General features: G+C 41.8%; 1 protein-coding gene across 1 annotated transcript in view; it reads right to left on the reverse strand.

The window, feature by feature from the left end:
- Nucleotides 1-352: 352 nt before the first annotated feature.
- Nucleotides 353-23,563, reverse strand: part of LOC124552731 (proteoglycan 4-like) — a 225,140-nt gene continuing 201,929 nt past the window's right edge. Inside the window, exon 8 of the mRNA XM_047127072.1 lies at nucleotides 353-1,428. Coding sequence (XP_046983028.1) covers nucleotides 1,372-1,428 — 57 coding nt within the window. The 3' untranslated portion in view covers nucleotides 353-1,371. The remainder of the gene's footprint in view (nucleotides 1,429-23,563) is intronic.

Genomic DNA, 23,563 nt, shown 5'->3' on the forward strand with positions numbered 1-23,563 from the left:
TACAGTAACCAATACAATTATTTTTGATAAGTGTCTAATGAGTAACTTTTCTTGTATTGTATTGTTGAGCTATTGATTATTTTTCTTATGGATATTTTTTGTTTTGTAATAGTGTTATTGCACTGAATTGAAAATGTGCTTTGAAGTCAATGGAACAGATAAATAAGTGGAGCTGTGGGAAAAGAAAAAGATAAAAGTTAAATGAACAATTTTTAATACTTTTGTTTGCTTAAATGGCATATTTGACAATATAAAATGCTATTACCAAATTTATGAGTACTGTGTTCACCAAAATTGGGCATGTGAAAGGGAGCAGTCATAACCAAAAAAGCTGTGTGTTTGATATAAATTATATTTAGCAGCTTGGAACATCAGAATTAGTAGAGTTACAGTAATATCAAATCAAATATCAACCACATATTGAAGAAAGTATGAAAATCATTAAATTCTATCATAGTATGCTGAAAAATCGTTTGATAATTGAGTAGGTAATTGTGCTGGATGCAATTATGTGTTTTGCCTTCTGAAGATTTAAGATGGTTATCATCATCCATAATTTTCATTCTCATGCATCTGTCACAATAGTATCAGAAAATAGGTTTTTTATATTAACAAGACAGTCCAGTTGATTACATGCTATTTTTTATTGCTGAAATTGGAGGTACTTCTTGAACAGTGTCAATCTTTGTTGTTGATTAAATTAATGGAAGCTATATATGTTCATTTCTTACTTAATTGTGATATTACTTTATCTATTAATACAAATAATATCAACGGTAGACTATTTTAGTTTATTTTGTTCATTGCATTTATTCTAGATGCATCCTCAGTATCAGTTATTCACCAAATTTTCATTTACATACAAAGAAATTAGAGCACATAATTTGTTAACCTGTTGAACAAACATGATACCATATCTTTGTCCTCCAAACCATGTTAGTAGATATTGCTTGCTTTTAAAGTAGACTGCAAAACTATTAGTAGACGAGAATCACATTATAGAAACCAGGAATCGTTGTGATTCCACCTTTAATATTCAAGTCTCTTTTCACTTTACTGAAATATATTACAGCAGTTAGTAACATACATCCTTTTGATTGGAATACCATGGTGTGTTACATCAATATTGCTGTTAGATGAAAACTGTTAGAAAGTACTATTGAAAACAATGTTTACATATAACAATAAAATGCTCAGTATGTATACAAACTTATTGTAAAACAGCTTACTGTTTAAATCACTACCACAGTCCATTTCATACATGTCATACAAGGACAACATAGTCGACTGCTTGGTTAGCAATCGTCAGACAGCTGAAAAGTATACCACATTGGTAGCATCCACTGTAAGCAGCTGTGGTGATTGAATATCCTAACAGTCGCCAATCTCCGACAGGGCTCTGCTGGGAGACGCCGAGATCATTGGACTCTGCGAGAAAGAAATATGTGAAAAAGTGAGAATTCCAACAGGTGGTCCTTCAATGGGAAACATAAACAGTTTAACGGAAACTGTATTGTAGAAGAATGGTTCTCAATTTTATTGCATACCACACAATGTAATTCAGGAGCAGGTACCATTTAGATATACATACACCACCAATTAGCAACAATAAACTGTGCAATGATTCAGCACTTTTGAACTAATGATAAGGTATTATACTATCTTATTTATTACCGTAGTCAATTGAAGTCAAGTGATTTCTAAGTGTAAATGTCAAGGTTTAGCCTAGCAGAAACTGTTGATATGTAGACAGCATCTAGTGGCACAGAGGAACTGTTAAAGGTATTAACATGAGATCTGAGGAAATAACGGGACATGGAGCAGAGTCATCACCTTGCCATTTTTGAGTAGTATGAGTTGTTAAGATGTAGGAGGAATGAGATTCAGTGAATATGGTGTACATGATTAAATACTTCTTCTATGCATGAAAGGTGCCACTTTGAGTTGTGTGAGAAGAGATGTCATTCAGTGGTGGACTACTGGAAATAAAAGAATAGTTAATGTTGGTTAAAAATGACCGTGAAACAATTCAGTGTCGTGAAAATGCCTGGAAAATCACTCAAAGTAACATATGTAACAACATCAGGAAATACGCTGGTGGCATTGCAGTGGGAGAGAAGAGAGGTATCTGAAGGTCTACATTGTGTCTAATGGAGAAAGTAGCAGTCACTTTTGAATTGTACTGCCATACACAATTACACAGTTCACAGAAGGAAACTGATATATTGCAGTTGTAGATGCAATAGAAAATATCTGAAGATAATTTATTACGAATAAACCAGTTACAAAATAGAAACGATCACTGTAAACAAGAATTTTCAACAAGTGAGCTATATACAAGGGTGAAAAGTATGTTGTTTCACACTGCAGTGTTTACCTTCACATAAACATAGTGGAGAAATTGTACTTCAGGTGTTGACTAGGAAAACTTGATCTCTTGTATGAAACGTCGAAGAAAGATTACAGTGTAATGCTGTGTTAATGGCAATGTTCTTAGAAGAAGAGCGAATATTTGGATAGGACAAGGACACAGAAGGAACTCAAATATGTAATATTTTTAAAGGAGGCATTCAGTCACTTAACATTCATCAATTTATGGAAGGTCTTCGCCAAGAGAAACATATCATATACATCACTAACTAAATGCCAGCAAGTAATAGTGAAATGAACATTCTGCAATTTGTGTGAGCTACATTCATTGAAACATCTAAAAAAATCTTGGATTGAAGTTTACAGTTTATAAATGAAAATGAAGATTTACATAGTGAATGGTTAAATTAAAGGCCCATCATCATCAAATGAACGGCATTTGATGTGTTGCAAAAGTCTCTTGTCACTAAAGTCGACTGATAAAACAGTTAACTACATCAGGGTTCTTTATTCAAGTACTGGTGAGCTGCATCTGTCGAAAATACACTGATGCACAGGTTCAAGAAGCAAAAAAAAGTTAAATAGATAGAATAATTAATACTCTGTTTATGTTCAGACACTAAATAAATTGAGATAAGGCACAGTTGGGAATAAGAAGACTGATGCACTCCAGTGATTTTGATAAAATAATTCATAAATACAGAGAGAAGAAGCATGCACATATGATAAATTTTCAAACAGCCAACTCAAGTAACTTAAATAACAAATAGAAAAATAAATCAAATCTTAAGCATCTGCTACTGTGTCCAACATTTAGCTTCGCACATTCTAAAAATCAGAAATTTTAACAGACAAAAATCATTGATGACCTTTATAAAGTCTCAGTTAATGTAAGCATTTTAAAATAAGACACAGAATTTAAAGAGTACTTTTATAAGTCTTTTTATATTTAACATGATCATTTTATAGAAAACTATGAGCAATGCTGTGAGTGACAGCACAAGTAAAGCGATACTGTAATCTGCATTGTGGTACAGGATGTCCAATGAGGAAAGTGCAGTCTTCCAGAGAAATACTAGTTCTGAATGAAAGCATTATTAAAACAATAGGGCTTTTGTTATTCTGAATATTATAGAATATTATTACTTCTTGGGGGTAATGTTGTTACTGTTTGAAAATGCCCACCAGAAGTTTGATTATTAGTATCAGTTCGCATTGCAGAGCTCCTACATTAACTGTTAGTGTAGTAAGCTACAGATGTAAACCAAATTTTATATGACAAATACTGAGAAAAAAATGGGGATAGTATCGTACAGTATTACTCAGATTTTGGTTGAAACATTGTGCTATGAACAAGTGAAAATCCTCATAATTAGTCTGTAATAAACCAGCAAAAAACCGTGTAGACTAGCCAGAGGCAGTTTTCAGCCTCCTGGGAAGCTTTCATGGTCTATCAAACCGTGAACATGGATCATAAAAAAATATTTTGAACGCAGATGCTAATCATAGCTTCTTTTTATCTGATTAGGACACTTGGAAAGAAGAAGTGATGCTAAATCTTCCCTCATTTGTTTTAATGCACCACCAATAAGTATTCATTGTTTGACTTACTTTCTAAAGCAGCCCCTTTGCTGCAGTTGCTTGTTGCTCTACATTGGTTTTTAGCTGTTGGTAATTTTGTTTCATAGATTTTTGTTACTTCTTTACTATGATCGTAATTTGCGTTTTCATCTAAATGAGATCAGTAGGTAACAGCTCAACTTGCAATCCTTAACACTTGACAATCAAGATGTGATAAATCTGGTACTGAGATATGGTTAAATGATTGAAATTTTGGTGCATAATTAGCCTCAGGTAAAATGATATTGCATTACAAATAGTATCTCATTGATTATTATTGATACACTATCTATACAATACAGAGCCTTATTAATACTAATATCTGTGGCTCTGGCTATGAATTACTAAATCTTGAAAATGAAACATTTCATTAGTATCATCGAGTGCTGAATTGCATTTCTGCAACCAAATACTTTCTTTTGCAGAGGTACTTTTTGTATGTGGATGTAAAAGTATAATGATTTTTATGACACTGGGTGGTTATAATTACATTTTCCCTATTTAGCACAGAAACAAATTACTGTACCAGTACCAAACTTAGTAGCATTAATGTCCATAATATGGGAAGCATGATTTCCATGTGTCACAGCGCCATAATCCAGTTCCAACTATGGCCACCAGGTGCCGTGATCAGTCATCGTGATTCATAGTCTCAAACACCTGACCAGTTACAGTGCATTTATTGACGTGTCAAGATGAGCTTGGACAAAATGAGCAGGGCATTATTGGTGAAGCTCTGTTATCGAAACAACAGTAATGCCGCACCTGCAATTCGAGAATATCGCCAGCTGAACGGATTACGGAAGCGTCATCTTTCTCCACCTGCTGTGCTCACCATGATGAAGAAGTATGAATCAACTAGAGAGCTGGGTGACGCTCCGTCAAGAGGCCGATGACCAGTTGCACCAAAAGTGGTTGACGAAATAGATGTTGCTATGGCAGATGACGCTACTCGCAATTCCCAATCGTCAGACAGTGTGCGTGATGTATCACTACAGTTGAACATCCCCTGGTTCACTATACGGAAGAAGTGAACGCACACAATTGGCGAGTGTGGGGTCTTCACCTGCTGTCACTGTGCATGAAGTTCCTCTGTATGATGAGTGTGTCACCCTATGGTTTGGCTTCACAGTTACATTCATCATTGGCCCTTTTTTTTGGACAGTTTGGCGCTCAAGGACCAATGACATGCAGTGTGACTGGCCAGTGTTACTGCTATATGCTTCGCCAGCATGTCATATGCGCCCTACAGGAGAGAGACACATTGAACTCAACAGTTTTTATGGAAGATGGGGCCTCACCGCACATCACCCGTGAAGTTCACCAGCTTCTTCGAAACACATTTGGGAACGATCGAATTATCAGCCGATCGTTTCCAAATGCGTTGCCGGCTCGATCATCTGATCTCATTCCCTGTGATTTCTGGTTGGTGGGCTACCTGAAGGACAGAGTTAACCAGGGGAACATGTGCTGATCTCAAGCGCAAGCATATCAAGAGAGGTAGCCAGCACACCTACGGACATGCTTCGTTCTGCTGTGCAGAATGCAACCCTGCGTATTCAGACTCTTCTGGACGCTGATGGGCACCATATTGAGTCTCTTTTGTAGGAGTAATGGTGCAGGTATGTAACGGTATGATTTACCATAACAGCACATTAAAAGTGTTTCAACTGAAATGATTCCCCATTATTTCTTTTCCCCATGTCATTGACAGTAACGCTATCAACTTTGGTACTCACACAGCAAGCAGTTTTCGTGTTACAAACGTGTTAAATAGGGAAAGTTTAATTAATAACCATTCGGTACACTATGCCTTATAAGTTCAGGGTTTAAATATCTTCATAAAAATCCTGTAAGACAAACATGAGGCCATGCATTTCTTGTGCTCGTGTTGAGAAACGCAGGTCTTGTAGCAGCTGAATGCTTGTAACAGTGTGGTCGTTGTGCCTTTGCGCTGAAAAAAGCCGCTATGAAGCCAGCAAGTAACTGAAAGCTGTAGTGGGTTTACCTGGACTTGCGGTGAGGTTTGTCAGAAGTGCTGGAGGCTCACAGACCTCACCTGGACAAGAAACACGAAACAGGCTTGAGGAAGAGTACAGATGGAGAACTGCAAGCTGTTCGCATCACCATATTTGTCCTAAATTCATTCCTTTTGTGCACTGGTAGAAAATTGTGACTATTCTAGGTCTAGTTGGGAACATTTATATCTCATCACTCTTAACTCAAATGCCACAACGACAGCAGCATGTATTGAGGAGCTCCAGTATGGAAATGAAAACAATATATGATGACAGTTCGATATACATGGCGATTCAAGAAGATATGCAAATATTTTAATACGTTACTCTACAAGTAAAACTAAAGAAAAAAGTTCATATAAACACAGGTCCGCATATGTTTGGTTATGGAGTTACAGTTAATAAGATTTTGCCTGAAATTTAGCAGCTTCGCTAATATGAAGCCATCCCGAAACCGTACGAGGCTAAAGTAAAGCACGATTTCTATTTATTTTGTTGTTATTAGTGTGGTGAATCTAATAAGACATGTCCCAGGCGTGTATCTGCAGTAATTTTCCAGAACATCCGGAGAAGCAAAGATTATTATACAAGTAAATTTGTTTACTTTCCATTAAGAACTTATAAACGTTTATGTCATTGTTGGCAGCCGTTATTGATTTGTTTCAGTCGTTTCCTAACCTAGAAACGAGTTAGTTTTCTGTTTTGTTAAGTGAAATAACATAATAAAAACAGTGTATTTAAGTGAAACCACATAGTAACTGTTATAGCTTGTAGATTCTTCATGAAATTTGCAAATTTACGACAGACGAATACACCGATATGGTGTTTATTTATGGCATATGTGATGGTAATGCTACAGCTGCAGTTAATGAATATCACACACGCTACCCAACTCAGAGGACACCAAATGCATGAACAATTGTGAATGTATTGTGAAATGGTATGTACACTGTACAACATCCTTAACACTGAGCTTTGTTTTTTCCGGTTTTACATGAATTCACGTGTGCTATGGTATTAATAAATTATCTGACACATTCATACAGTTTCAGTTAACGTTATTATAATCATTTTTCTTGAATTAAATTCTCTGCAACTTCTGTTGAAAACTTTGTGCAATTGTCTGGAATTAAAAAAAACAAATATGGCCAAGTAGTCAATAAATTAAAAATTTTACGAAATTATTTCTTTTCGTCTCTGGATGTTTGGGAAACCTACTACAGATACTCGCCTGAGACTTGTTTTATTAGCTTCACCATATCAATAACAACAAAGTAAATGGAAATTGTGGTATACTTTAACCTCACACAGTTTAGCAATGGCTTCACGTTAGCAAAGTTGGTAAATTTCAGGCCAAATCTTTTATTAGCTGTAACTCCGTAACTAAATATTTGTGGACCCATATTTATATGCACTTTTTTCTTTAGCTTTACTTGTAGAATAACATATTAAAATATTTGCATATCTTCGTAAATCACCCTGTATACTGCCCCCAATTTTCTTCACAGCATTTAATATGTATGGGAAGATGTCCTTCAAACATTCTTCTGCATGTGTGCAAATTTTCGAAAAAAACTGACATACGGCAGAGCCATAGTGACCTATCAAACTGGCATCTATGCAAGAGACACGTCACAAGCAATTGTTTCTTTCGAGTAATGGTTGCAACAGTGGAATAACATGAACGCGTTTGACACAGGTATTCTTCCACCTGCCTGGTTTGTGACTGGGCAAAAGCTGTTCGAGTGGTGGTTTCAACTACCAAGTGGCTGTTGCTACAATAGCTTCAACTGGCCAGAAAGATTTCTTTTGCTCCCTCCAAAGCACTTCCTAACCTTGCTCCAAAGAGATAAGCCCACATATGCACATTGCGTTTTGTGTTCGATCTCACAGCCTTCTCGCTGAGGGAAATAAGTACTAAGTTCAAATAACATTCTGCAGAGAACATTGTGCATAACAATACAATCACTAGACACTCAATAACAATTCATATTATCGTCAAAATTATTACAATTAAGAAGTCAAGAATGATGAGGAATTCCGAAAGCCGTGTAGCTGTAGGAAGGGATTTCATGTTTCACTTCATTAACCAATACAGCTGCTTCTTACCACATCTTACAATATACCATCCTTGATGTTATCTGGCCTGGCTCATTCAGCAATCATGTGCATTTTGATAGGCTTCTTTTAGATGTATTCAGTTTCATTATGACAACCCATTAATGTGGTTTGACTCCTAACCTGGATAACTTCCCAAAAGCTGAGACTCCATATTTGCCCATCTCCACTACAGAAATATCACCACTATAAATCTGAAGACCCGCCTGTATTGACGTGAATCTGGCACCTGCGAATAAAGTAGCTCCCTATAGCTATGCAGCTTTTGAAACACTTCATCATTCTTGACTTCTTAATTGTTTTACTTCTCATGTTGATTTGAATGGTTATTGACTGTTAAGTTTTGTTATTGTTACTCACTAGTCCCAGATAACCTTTTAAAGGGATGCCACATCTCAATCCTGTGAAAATTTAATACATCTTACTGTAAATTATATTCCCTTGAGTGATTTTTTTTTGCAGAAATGTTTTGTATATATCAATCCTGGGGTATAAAAAGGAAAAGTATCTCACTATCATCTGTTAACTTCACTTTCAAAAAGAATAATTTTTTCCTCTACCATACAAGGATCAGATCACAGGAACCAATAACTGTGAGTCAAATTCTACTACACTCCTTGCTATGATTGACATGCACACATTAACATGGCTCTCTTTAGAGGGGAGGTGACAGGTAGAAATATGTTACACACATATACACTGAAATTAACCTGCATACAAGGCTCATAATCACTGGACACATTGCAACCACTCTCTGCCAACTAAACCAGCGATAATTTTTCTTCAAATTAATCTCCAGTTTGTAGTGTTCTGGTATTTATTAAATTTAAGTAAATTAACAAAAATTGTTGTGCCAAAATAATGAGACAATTTTATCAAATCTGTCAGCATATGAATATAATTGCAAAATCTTAAAGAAAACAGGATTTAGATGAGGAAAGTGGTGTCGAAGTAATTTAGAACTTCTTCAATTAACTATTCGTATTACTGCTCCTCCAAGACATGCCGATCGTGAGTGGGTAGCAGAAAAGTTTGACTCAATTTCATTCATCATAATCGACGTGTTTGGAAAGTGTGCAACTCCTTTATTCATCATTGAAATAATGAAACTCTGCACCATGTTAGCACTATGTATTTTGGGAATTTATTCTCACTGTCAAATGTAAATATTTATATATGTATTGTACGTGATGTTTATAAGTGTGTTGTGCCCCTCTTGCACTTAACTGTAGTCTTTTTGATGTTATAAGATACACACACGCAAACCATCACTGTTTCTGAAATTTCACACTGTCTGTGTGTTTCTCTACGTAACTGAGGAGGCACAGTATCCTATAACCTCAAAAAGACGACAGTAAAGTGCAAGAGGGACACATCACACATACAAACTTCACATGCAGAACTTATGTATATATTTACCTTTGACAATGAGAATAAATTCTCGAAATGCGTTATGCTAAGCGGGAAAAAGCACATGCTAAGTGCAGTGTTTCATTATTTAAATCAGAAACGAGAGCAAAGGTGTCAACCAGCGCTACAGGTGGCCAAACTGCGAAACACGCAGAATACCTGTTCATGCACCACAAAGGTTTCTGACCGATGCAACTATCACTAAGCCGCGCCATGTGGAGTACAGACCGTTTGGAAAAGGTTGCAATCGTTCGTGATACTTTGGTTGCAGAAAAAGGAACAACGGTGAACATGTGTAAGTGTTTGTGTGCTGTGGATTGCCATCATGCCGTTTTTAGGAGTACTGTCGGGCGATGCGTAGAAAGATTTGAAGCGTCAGGTAGAGCACAAACTGATCATCCATGTTCGAACATCATGCGACAACAACTGCTCCCGACATGATGAATGGCACTATTGGCATTATTTGTGCTCCAGATGTGTTCAACGAATGCTCACAACTGACTAAAACGTTGCTTATCTGGAACGTTGGACCATTTTGAGGCCTGTGGAAAGGTCTTACTGTCACACATTGCTACAGATGATGAAACCTGTATGTGTAATTTTTGAGCTGGAAGCAACACGGCGGTCACTATAGAGGCATCACCCGCTATCACCGAAAAAGGAGAAATTCACAGCAGCTACCTCCGATGGAAAAGTCATGGTGACAGTTTTCTGAGATAGTGATTGCATCATTCTCGTGGATGTGTTGAGAAATGGGCCAACCATCAATTCAGAGGCATATGTGAAGACTCTGAACAAACTCAAGAGCCGTTTCTATTTGGTCTGACAAGAATCTAAAAGAAACCTAGCTCCAACTGGACAATGCGCACAAGTCTCAGAATTCAGGAACACATCGCAAAGTTGTGTCGCATATCACAGCCTAACCTCTGACTATCATCCGTTTGGGCCAACTTGAAGACGATTAGACTTTAATTCATGCTATCAAAAAATAATAATGAGCGTAAGAGAAGAGCTTGTTCTGTCGGGGAATAGATGTTCTTAGACAATCCAGGTTTAAGCCCATAGGACACAGAGGAAATTACGTACAGAAATAGTACATGTAAAAAAATGTTGACTAATACGTCGTCAAATCCTAGCTCCTAAGTCTAAAAAAGTTTGGACAAAAAATTTGTGGTGCATTATTTACTAAACTGTCTTCGTGCCTACACAGTCAGTGCTATTCTTAACAATCACAGTACCATTGGCAAGGGGGGTACTTTATGCCCACCTTTTGAAAATATTGTAATTGCATAAACAACCAAAATAGTTAAGCCTTAATACCATAATCGATGCCACTTTTCCCAATGAACGTCATATTCAATATTTTCAGGTTCGGGACTTGACTTACACATCAGTCTTTCTCTAAAAATTTGCGTTTTTAAAATTTTTTGTGGTGTTAATAGAGTACCCTCCACCATCACCATTGCTGGTACACGTTACTGAAAGTGTGACGCTATTGCTAAGAGTGTGCTACAAGATACCACAGGTTCTGGACCCTACTTACACACCAGTATATCAGCATCTCTTCAAAAAATATGTTGTAAGTCAACAGTAATTAACGAGTTTTGTTTCTTTTTTAATTTTTTTAGGGTTGGCATGAAGTAACCCCCTCCCCCCCTCGTTGGCCATGCCTGTTATGGAAAATACGTTGTACTCCTAGGGTTAATGCGTTCACTATGACACGCCCCAAGCCCCGACATTGGAAACAGAAATGCTGGTAGGTGCTTATTCTGGCCAGACACAGGAAACAGATGGTTGGTTGGTTTGGGGAAGGAGACCAGACAGCGAGGTCATCGGTCTCATCGGATTAGGGAAGGACGGGGAAGGAAGTCGGCCGTGCCCTTTGAAAGGAACCATCCCAGCATTTGCCTGGAGCGATTTAGGGAAATCACGGAAAACCTAAATCAGGATGGCCGGACGCGGGATTGAACCGTCGTCCTCCCGAATGCGAGTCCAGTGTCTAACCACTGCGCCACCTCGCTCGGTCACAGGAAACAGAGACCAAGCAGCTACCGGGTAACTAACTGGCCGTACTTTGTGACTGTGGAGCTTGTTTTGCGACACTTTTTCAATACCCAATCTCGTCTTGCATCCTTGAAGGTTAACTAGTGGCATCCGCATGTTGTTTGATGCGCTAAGTCATCCAGTGGCTGCCTCTCCACGGTATCCTAACCTGTTTTGAAATCAATGGTATAGTGACTAGGATCCCAGGTTCGATTTACGGCCAGACTGGGGATTTCCTATGCCTGGGGATTGGGTGTTTGTGTTGTCCTCATCATTTCATCATCATCATAATTAATGACAGTGGCTACATTGGACAGTGTAAAAAACTGAACTTTGTAAAAATTAGGACTCTGAATGGGGGCTGATGACCATGCAGTTGAGCGCCCCACAAACCAAACATCATCATCATCATCATCAAGTCGTTGGCCCTTACTCTGCTGACATGTGATCTCCAACAATTTATACCAGTCAGGAACATTGCCTTACAAACTACAGTTCCGAATAGCACACGAAAACGATATAAGGTAGGTGTACCAAATAAGTCCCAGTTTTAAACAAGATCCACTGCTCGTAATTTTGAAAGTAGTCTATGATCGAGGCCTGGAAGGAGGGAGCACTTCCTGAAACTTCTGGCAGTAAACACACTGACTCTGAACGTCCCTTCAGGGAGATTGATATATGTCACAAGAAAGTTGATAAGAGAGATGTCAATCACTACCGACCTGTTTCACTTGTGACATTATTTTCCAAAATTTTTGACAAGGTCATGTAATCTACAATAGGACCCCATCGAAGCAACAATAATATCATCAGTTTGGATTGCTGAAGGGTTGCTCAATTGAGTATGCCGTTACACATACACTCATCCAACTTTACAAGCAGTAAATAACAAAACTGCCCCACCTGCTATCTAAGGCATAGGACTGCGTAAGTCACAATGTTCCCCTGGATAAACAGATGTTTTATGGAACTGATAGTATAGCAGACCTTGACTATTGTATGAGGGTCATTCAATAAGTAATGGCACACATTTTTTTTAAAGGCCATTAATATACATAGTCTAACGTCCTCGTTGGTGCTTCACGATTGTTGTTTGTTCTGTGCGCTGGCGAAGTTTCGAACCGTTCTGGCAGTTGCAGAGTCGCAGTAAAGCGTCAAAATGGCGTCTACATGCCACTCACATTACAAGCAGCGTACTGTTATTGAACTCCTGTATGAAGAAATAGAAACAGCGGTGGACATCCATAAACGTTTGTGTGCAGTGTATGGCGATGCTGCAGTTGATAGGAGTACAGTTGGGCGATGGGTAAAGAAAGTTACTGCCTCAGGAGATGCAGAAACAGAGCTCCACGATCAGCCACGCTCGGGACGTCCTGTCACAGCCACTGCTTCTGACCGGTGCGTCACAACTCGACAATTGGCCCTGCAGTTGTCGGTCAGCATTGGAAGTGCGTCTGCAATAATCGAGACTCTAGGATACTCATTCCACGAATGCTCACAGCGGACCACAAGATTCAAAGAAAGGCCATTCCATCTGAATTGTTGCAGTTTTCTGAGACCGATGGAGTGGCCTTTCTGTCACGGATCGTTATGGGGGACTCAAGCTGGATGCACCACTTTGCGCCGGAAACTAAAAGGCAGTCCTCAGAGTGGCATCATCCTCATTCATCACAAAAGAAGAAATTCAAGACAACCATCTATGCCAGAAAAGTCATGGTGACAGTCTACTGGGATTGTGATGGCGTCATTCACGTGGATGTGATGCCGAGAGGGTAAACCATCAATTCAGAGGCATACGTGAATACTCTGAATAAACTCCGACGTGTTCGATTGGAGAAGAACCCAGCATACAGTCTGAGAAACCGAGAACACATCGCCAAATTGGGTTGGACAATATTGGTTCATCCATCCTACAGTCCAGACGTGGCACCCTTGGGCTTCCATCTCTTTGGACCACTTAAAGATTCTCTATGGGGAACCCACTTTGAAGATGCTACGCGCATAGGACAGGAGCTATTATCAGCAGAGAATACGTGATACTCCACAATGTGGAAGAGTCATCGTCACACTGTCCAAAAAAATGTCTTCGAGTTAGATCAAACATCAAAACAATGCTGATTTGTTTTTTTGACACCCAGGGCGTAGTTCATTCACAGCTTGTTCCCCCAGGTCAGGCCGTCAAGTAAACCTTTTCTTTGGAAGTTTTAAGAAGATTGCGCAACAGCATTCATCAAAAAAATGTCGATTTGTGGCAGACAGGAGGCCGGTTATTCCACGATGACATTGCACCTGCGCACACAACCATCTCTGTTAGACAGTTTTTGGCTAAAATTGACGCTGTTGAGCTGCGTCCAACATCTTACTCGCCTGATCTGACTATGTGCGATTTTTCTAATTTCCAGCCACATAAAAAGAGGTATGAAAGAACACCGAATTGACAACATTGAAGAAGTTAAGCAAAAAAGATGGCTACAAAAAAATTTTCAAACGGTGGAAGCACTGGCGCGAAAAATGTATTAGTTGTAATGGGAAGTATTTTGAAGGGGATAAAGTTGTTTGCCATAGAACGTGAGGGAGACTACATAGAAAAATAGGACATGGACAAGATATGTTGATGTATGTTGTCACCAAATTCTGACTCTTAACAATAAATAAACAGGAGAGATTCTTCTGACTAGGGGAACATCACTTATGGCGGTCGATAAGGCTCAATCTCAGGTGACATTAATGTGACTCCACAGTGTATTATTGAGTGGTTTTCTGTGAATGGTCTACCTCTCCATTTAGAAAAGATACAACAGATTCAGTTTTGCGTATCTATGGGTACTACACCAAAGATAAGTGTAACACACTTTGAGGAAATGATACATGGGGGGGGGGGGGGGGGGGGGAGGGGAGAAACATAAAATTTTAAGGTATCCATATTGATGAAAATTTAAACTGGAAAAAACCCATTTTGGAACTACTAAAACAACTTAGTTCATCCACATTTGTATGTAGAATCATTGTAAATCTTGTGGAAAGACAAATGAGTATGGTGGCATATTTTGCGTATTTTGATTCAGTAACGTGATATGGAATAATATTCTGAGGTACCTCGCATTTAAGAAAGAAAGTATTCACTGCTGAAAAACGTGCTGTAAGAATAATATGTGGAGCTCTTCCACGATGGTCTTATAGACAACGGTTTAGAGAGTTGGGCACTTTGATTACTGCCTCACAGTATATTTATTCCCTCATGAATTTTGTTGTAATTAATCCACTGTAGTTCAGAAGGAGCTAAGGTGTACATAATTTGCAATACCAGAAGGAAAAATAACATACGTTATTCGATATTAAGATTATTTTTATCACAGAAAGGTGTCCGCAATGCTGGCACCAAATTTTTTGATCACTTACACAGTGACATAAAATGTCTACCAACGGCAAAGAGAAAATTTAAAACAAACTGACAAAGTTTCTCCTTGACAACTCCTTCTACTATATAGAAGAATTTTTAGTTTTGTAACGGTGGTGGATACGAATTATTAACTCCCAACTCTAGCAAAGAAATGTAGATGATTTCCATATAGCCAAATATAAATATGAATGTGTAATTGTTATTACTTGCGCAAATGACATGAAACTAACATTTGACGGCGCCGATAACGTATTTCAGTTACGTCTCTTTCACATCCATTTTGTGTTGATACTATTGACTGCTTCCTTTGACGTGCTTCAGAGAGTGTGACTTCAAATATGCGAGACAATTTTTAAGTTATGGAGAGTGTATCTATACACTACTGGCCGTTAAAATTGCTACACCGAGAAGAAATGCAGATGATAAACGGGTATTCATTGGACAAATATATTATACTAGAACTGACATGTGATTACATTTTCACGCAATTTTGGTGCATAAATCCTGAGAAATCAGTACCCAGAACAACCACCTCTAGCCATAATAACGGCCATGGTACGTCTGGTAATTGACTCAAACAGAGCTTGGATGGCGTGTACAGGTACAGTTGCCCATGCAGCTTCAACACGATACCACAGTTCATCAAGAGTAGTGACTGGCGTATTGTGACGAGGCAGTAGCTCGGCCACCATTGACCAGACATTTTCAGTTGGTGAGAGATCTGGAGAATGTGCTGGCCAGGGCAGCAGTCGAACATTTTCTGTATCCAGAAACGCCCGTACAGGACCTGCACCATGCGGTCGTGCATTATCCTGCTGAAATGTAGGGTTTCGCAGGGGTCGAATGAAGGGTAGAGCCACGGGTCGTAACACATCTGAAATGTAACGTCCACTGTTCAAAGTGCCGTCAATGCGAATAAGAGGTGACCGAAACGTTTAACCAATGGCACCCCATACCATTACGCCGGGTGATACGTCAGTATGGAGATGACGAATACACGTTTCCAATATGCGTTCACCGCGATGTCGCCAAACACGGATGCGACCATCATGATGCTGTAAACAGAACCTGGATTCGTCCGAAAAAATGACGTTTTGACATTCGTGCACCCAGGTTCGTCGTTGAGTACACCATCGCAGGCGCTCCGGTCTGTGATGCAGCGTCAAGGGTAACCGCAGCCACGGTCTCCGAGCTGATAGTCCACGCTGCTGCAAACGTCGTCGAACTGTTTGTGCAGATGGTTGTTGTCTTGCAAACGTCCCCATCTGTTGACTCAGGGATCGAGACGTCGTCACAGCCATGCGGATAAGATGCCTGTCATCTCGACTGCTAGTGATACGAGGCCGTTGGGATCCAGCACGGCGTTCCGTATTACCCACCTGAACCCATCGATTCCATATTCTACTAACAGTCATCGGATCTCGCCAACGCGAGCAGCAATGTCGTGATACGATAAACCGCAATCGCGATAGGCTACAATCCGACCTTTATCAAAGTAGGAAACGTCATGGTACGCATTTCTCCTCCTTACACTAGGCATCACAACAACGTTTCACCAGGCAACGCCGGTCAACTACTGTTTGTGTATGAGAAATCGGTTGGAAACTTTCCTCATGTCAGCACGTTTTAGGTGTCGCCACCGGCGCCAACCTTGTGTGAATGCTCTGAAAAGCTAATCATTTGCATATCACAGCATCTTCTTCCTGTCGGTTAAATTTCGTGTCTGTAGCGCGTCATCTTCGTGGTGTAGCAATTTTAATGGCCAGTAGTGTATATGCCTGGGAAGCTTGTTTTTTCATCGTTATTGCTGCATTAACATATTTGGAAATTATTAGTGGTATTGAAGTTATTGACAATGAAGTAGGAAGCTCCTAGTAAGGCCTGAGGGGACATTGTCATGCCATGCCACAAACTCGCCGCCGGCCGGAGTGGCCGTGCGGTTCTAGGCGCTGCAGTCTGGAACCGAGCGACCGCTACGGTCGCAGGTTCGAATCCTGCCTCGGGCATGGCTGCGAGTGATGTCCTTAGGTTAGTTAGGTTTAATTGGTTCTAAGTTCTAGGCGACTGATGACCTCAGAAGTTAAGTCGCATAGTGCTCAGAGCCATTTGAACCATTTGAACCACAAACTCGCCCAGTGGGTGACTAAAATGGCATTAAGAACGTTTGGCATTGCCTCTCCACTATTGTGGGGTACGTGAGACATGGCAACTGACGAGGAGGCTATTATGATGCGTTGACAATTTTATGTTCGTAAAATACATTGAAGAGCCAAAGAAACTGGTACACCTACGTGTAGGACCCCAGAGAGCAAGCAGAAGTGCCACAACACAACGTGGCATTCACTCGACTAATGTCTAAAGTAGTGCTTGAGGGAACTGACACCATGAATCGTGCAAGGCTGTCCGAAAGAGTACGAGGGGGTGGAGATCTCTTCTGAATAGCACCTTGCAAGTAATCCCAGACATGCTCAATAAGGTTCATGTCTGGGGAGTTTGGTGGGCAGGAGAAGTGTTTAAAGTCAGAAGAGTGTTCCTGTAGCCACTCTGTAACAATTCTGGACGAGTGTGGTTTCGCGCAATCCTGCTGGAACCACCAGAGTCCGTCGGAATGCACAATGGACATGAATGGATGCAGCTGATCAGATAGGATGCTTACGTACGTGCCACCTGTCAGAGATGTATCTAGACGTATCAGGGGTCGCATTTCACTCCAACTGCAGATTCCCCACACCATTAAAGAGCCTTCGCCAGCCTGAACAGTCTCCAGCTGACATGCAGTGTCCATGGATTCATGAGGTTGTCTCCATACCCATACACGTCCATCCGCTCGATACAATGTGAAACAAGACACGTCCGATCAGGCAACATGTTTCCAGTCATCAATGGTCCAATGTCAGTGTTCATCGGTCCAGTCGAGGCGTAAAGCTTTGTGTCGTTTAGTCATCAAAGGTACACGAGGGTGCCTTCAGCTCTGAAAGCGCATATTGATGATGTTTTGTTGAATGATTCACATGCTGACATCTGTTGATGGCCCATAATTGAAATCTGCAGCAATTTGCGGAAGAGTTGCACTTCTGTCACGTTGAACGATTCTATTCAGTTGTCCTTGTTCCCAATCTTACAGGATCGTTTCCTGGCTGCAGGGATGTTGGAGATTTGATGTTATACCGGATTCCTGGCATGCACGGTACATTCGTGAAATGGGCGTACGGTAAAATCCGCATTTCATCGCTTCATCGGAGATGCTGTGTCCCATCGCTCGAGCGCCGACTATAACACCACCCGAAACGCACCTAAATCTTGATGGCTTGCCACTGTAGTGGGAGTAACCGATCTAATAACTGCGCTACACACTAGTCTTATGTAGCCATTGCCGACTGCAGCACTGTATTCTGCCAGTTCGCATATCTCTGTATTTTAATTTCCATGCCTATACCAGTTTCTTTGGCCATCAGTGTAAATACACCTAATTCAATGAACATTAGTTTCTCCTTTCAGGGAAAAATCGTGGGCGATAATATGAAAGCCAGAACACGATTTCAGAGATAGCTTTAGATGGAACTGAAGATGGTATGAGAGTGAGAACCGCTTCTAAGGAATTCCGAATCTGTCGACAAACTTTATGTGGTCACATTCAGAGTGGTTTCTGCAGATCCGCCACATGAAGTTCCGAACACGGTTCAAATGGCACTAGGCACTATGGGACTTAACATCTGAGGTCATCAGTACCCCAGAACTTACAACTGCTTAAACCTAACTAACCTAAGGCCATCACACACATCCATGCCCGAGGCAGCATTCGAACCTGCGCGGTTCCAGACTGTAGCGCCTAGAGCAGCTCGGCCACTCCGGCCAGCGTTCAGAACATGAAAAGGAACCTTGTGACAGAATATTTAGACAGGCTGACATACAAGTTGTGGCCAGAAATATGGGAACTCCAGAAATGCAACACATTAGCATGCCTGATACAGTGTGTGAAAACCGTTGGCATTCAAAACACCTTCCAGTCCTCTCCGAATGAATAGATATTGTGCTGGCATAAGCTGTTGCCCCGACACTGGTCGGCAAAGATGAAGTGCAAAGATCGATTAGTAGGTGCTGGATCAAGTGCACCATCACAAGAGAGGCCAGAGACACACCCACAAGCAATACGCCGCCAACGCCCTCTCGACAACATGTATTTAGGCCGCCGCTGCTGACCAGAGGTCCTCACTCACTGACTCACTCATCCAGTTGGGCGTCTGTCAGTTTACTTGCAGAGTGCGTTAGGTCATCACAGGCTACGACAGTACATATTGACCAGATTAGTGACTATTACTGATGAGCTTGTACCACAACACACGGACTCTCAAGTTAAGTAAAACTGCAAATACATGTAAATAATGAACCGTACTAACTCATGTGTGAATTCGTGTTGTAGAAGAGGATACGGGCCACCCATAACAACATCCTCTCCCTTGCGGTACAAGACTCTACAAATACAGGTCCTGTATGGTTTCCAAGGGAATCTTACACCATTCTTCCTGCAAAGTAGTGGCAACTTCAAATAACAAAGTATGGACCTGGCCAGACGAAATGGTCAGAGAATCGTGTCGGCACTAACGCGACTACGCAAAGTAATCGTGGAACACTACGATTAGGCTTCCCAAACCATCGCGGAAAATCCGCAATTTTTCACTCTTGTAAGTTAAGCTCGGCCAGATGTTGCGAACAGTGAGAAACAAGACTCATCCAGCAAAATGACATTCTTTCATTGCTCCATTGTCCACATTTAGGGCCTTGACACCACATTAACCTGGTATGGGCATTTGCATCACAGATGTGTAGTTTTGGAATTCCAGCTCGCCCTGAAATTCCCCACTTATGGAGCTCCCTTTGTGGTACGAGTGCGACATTCAGTTTTTCATGTGTGATGGAGTTCGTAGCAGTTAATGCTTTGCATCCCATGCATGCTGATGTAATGCGTCCTCACTTGTTGATTGTCTTCAGGGGCAATGACAAACGTTTCTACATTCTTAATGGTAAGTAAACAAATTTACTTGTGTAATAATCTTTGCTTCCCTGGATGTTCTGGAAAACTACTGCAGATACACGTCTGGGACATGCTTTATTAGATTCACCAGACCAATAACAACAAAATAAATGGAAATCGTGCTTTACCTTAACCTCGTACAGTTTTGCGATGGCTTCATATTAGCGAAGTTGCTAAATTTCAGGTAAAATCTTTTATTAGCCGTAACTCTGTAGCTAAACATTTTCGGACCTATGTTTATATGAACTTTTTTCTTTAGGGTTACTTGTAGAATAACATAGTAAAACATTCATATATCTTTGTGAATCTCCCTGTATATTCGATGTTAACAAATTTCTCTTCTTTCGAAATGCTTTCCATGCCATTGACAGTCTACATTTTATATCTTCTCTACTTCGCCCAACATCAGATATTTTACTGCCCAAATAACAAAACTGAACTATTGTATGTATTGTATTGTATGTTAACCGGGGACCTAGAAACGACGGAGAGGCTCCGTCCCTGCCACAGCCGCAGTGGTCCACAACCCCACGACGACTGCCGCAGTCCACTTCACCCCTCCGCCGCCCCACACCGAACCCAGGGTTATTGTGCGGTTCGGCCCCCGGTGGACCCCCCCCCCCCCCCCCAGGGAACGTCTCACACCAGACGAGTGTAACCTCAAATGTTTGCGTGGTAGTGTAATTATGGTGTACGCGTACGTGGAGAACTTGTTTGCGAAATAAGGGGAACCAGCCCGCATTTGCCGAGGCTGATGAAAACCGCCTAAAAACCATCCACAGACTGGCCAGCTCACCGGACCTCGACACAAGTCCGCCGGGCGGATTCGTGGCGGGCACCAGGCGCTCCGTCTCGCCCGGAAAGCCGTGCGTTAGACCGCACGGCCAACCGGGTGGGCTAAACTGAACTATTTCTTTTGACTGTCTCGTTTCCTAATCTAATCCCCTCAGCATTGCCCAATTTAATTTTAGTCTATTCAATTACCATTGTTTTGCTTTTGTTGATGGTCATCTTATGCCCCCCTTTTAAAACGCTGCTGCTTCTGCTCTATCGCTCTTCCAAGCATTTTGGTCACTCTGACACAATTACGATGTCATCTGCAAACCTCAAAGATTTTCTTTCTCCTCTCTGGACTTTAATTTCTTATCCAATTTTTCTTTGGTCTCCTTTACTGCATGTTCAATGTACAGGTTGAATAACATGGTAGTCTGAGATGAGGAAGTTATCACATGAGGGGAAGTCGTGGTGGGTCGCAGCAAACCAGAGGAGTCATTACAAGAACAACAAATGTAACAAGGGGATTAGCAGGCTGCCAGACTGTAGTACTAGTGCAGTTTGAGACACTTGTGCCGGAGTGACGCTTGTGTAGCGAGAGAGCTTTCACATTCGCTCCTTTACCTAACCCACAACGAACCTGTCACATTCCAAACGATGTAAAGGTGGAAGGGGGAGAAAAGAAAAGAAAGAGATGGAACTATTGATGTCAGCTGCATTGGGACTTTATGCGATACCAGTGGTGATGAGTGAAAATGTGTACCGGACTGGGATTCGAACCTAGAACCTCTGCTTAGCCACAGCACCATCTGGACACAGCGTTGACCACAACTGTGTGGACTGTCTCGGCATGCCTCCTACGCGACCCAAGTTCACACCCAGCACCACCATTTCGCTGCCCCATCTACGTCTTTCATTCCTGCTAACTGTAGATTCCTGCTGGAGGTCGAATGTAAATTTGCATCCACACTGGAGGTCGTGGGTTCATTGCCCATCGATGTGAATCAATTATATAAAATATGGCGTTTCAGTCTTCAATCGCTATTCTTTATTTTCAATTACAGGTTTCAGGCTAGCGAACCGAGTGTTCTGTATGGACAAGTTACTCTGTAACTACAATATACACTCCTGGAAATTGAAATAAGAACACCGTGAATTCATTGCCCCAGGAAGGGGAAACTTTATTGACACATTCCTGGAGTCAGATACATCACATGATCACACTGACAGAACCACAGGCACATAGACACAGGCAACAGAGCATGCACAATGTCGGCACTAGTACAGTGTATATCCACCTTTCGCAGCAATGCAGGCTGCTATTCTCCCATGGAGACGATCGTAGAGATGCTGGATGTAGTCCTGTGGAACGGCTTGCCATGCCATTTCCACCTGGCGCCTCAGTTGGACCAGCGTTCGTGCTGGACGTGCAGACCGCGTGAGACGACGCTTCATCCAGTCCCAAACATGCTCAATGGGGGACAGATCCGGAGATCTTGCTGGCCAGGGTAGTTGACTTACACCTTCTAGAGGACGTTGGGTGGCACGGGATACATGCGGACGTGCATTGTCCTGTTGGAACAGCAAGTTCCCTCGCCGGTCTAGGAATGGTAGAACGATGGGTTCGATGACGGTTTGGATGCACCGTGCACTATTCAGTGTCCCCTCGACGATCACCAGTGGTGTACGGCCAGTGTAGGAGATCGCTCCCCACACCATGATGCCGGGTGTTGGCCCTGTGTGCCTCGGTCGTATGCAGGCCTGATTGTGGCGCTCACCTGCACGGCGCCAAACACGCATACGACCATCATTGGCACCAAGGCAGAAGCGACTCTCATCGCTGAAGACGACACGTCTCCATTCGTCCCTCCATTCACGCCTGTCGCGACACCACTGGAGGCGGGCTGCACGATGTTGGGGCGTGAGCGGAAGACGGCCTAACGGTGTGCGGGACCGTAGCCCAGCTTCATGGAGACGGTTGCGAATGGTCCTCGCCGATACCCCAGGAGCAACAGTGTCCCTAATTTGCTGGGAAGTGGCGGTGCGGTCCCCTACGGCACTGCGTAGGATCCTACGGTCTTGGCGTGCATCCGTGCGTCGCTGCGGTCCGGTCCCAGGTCGACGGGCACGTGCACCTTCCGCCGACCACTGGCGACAACATCGATGTACTGTGGAGACCTCACGCCCCACGTGTTGAGCAATTCGGCGGTACGTCCACCCAGCCTCCCGCATGCCCACTATACGCCCTCGCTCAAAGTCCGTCAACTGCACATACGGTTCACGTCCACGCTGTCGCGGCATGCTACCAGTGTTAAAGACTGCGATGGAGCTCCGTATGCCACGGCAAACTGGCTGACACTGACGGCGGCGGTGCACAAATGCTGCGCAGCTAGCGCCATTCGACGGCCAACACCGCGGTTCCTGGTGTGTCCGCTGTGCCGTGCGTGTGATCATTGCTTGTACAGCCCTCTCGCAGTGTCCGGAGCAAGTATGGTGGGTCTGACACACCGGTGTCAATGTGTTCTTTTTTCCATTTCCAGGAGTGTATGACCTAAAGATGGGCAGCTAGCCCGAAACCGGTAATTGAAAATAAAGAATAGCGATAGAAGACTGAAACGCCATATTTTATTTAATGAACGATCGCGGAATTCACATTGAGACAATCATGTCTAGTTTTGATAATCAATTAAATGTATGCATGGTGCCTTTGTTTTGGTACTTGTCATTTCGGTAGGCAATGAATCCACCACTTTCAGTGTGGATGCACAGTTAGGTTCA

Source organism: Schistocerca americana, chromosome 10 (genome assembly GCF_021461395.2).
Source record: "Schistocerca americana isolate TAMUIC-IGC-003095 chromosome 10, iqSchAmer2.1, whole genome shotgun sequence".
Taxonomy (NCBI): Eukaryota; Metazoa; Arthropoda; class Insecta; order Orthoptera; family Acrididae; genus Schistocerca; species Schistocerca americana.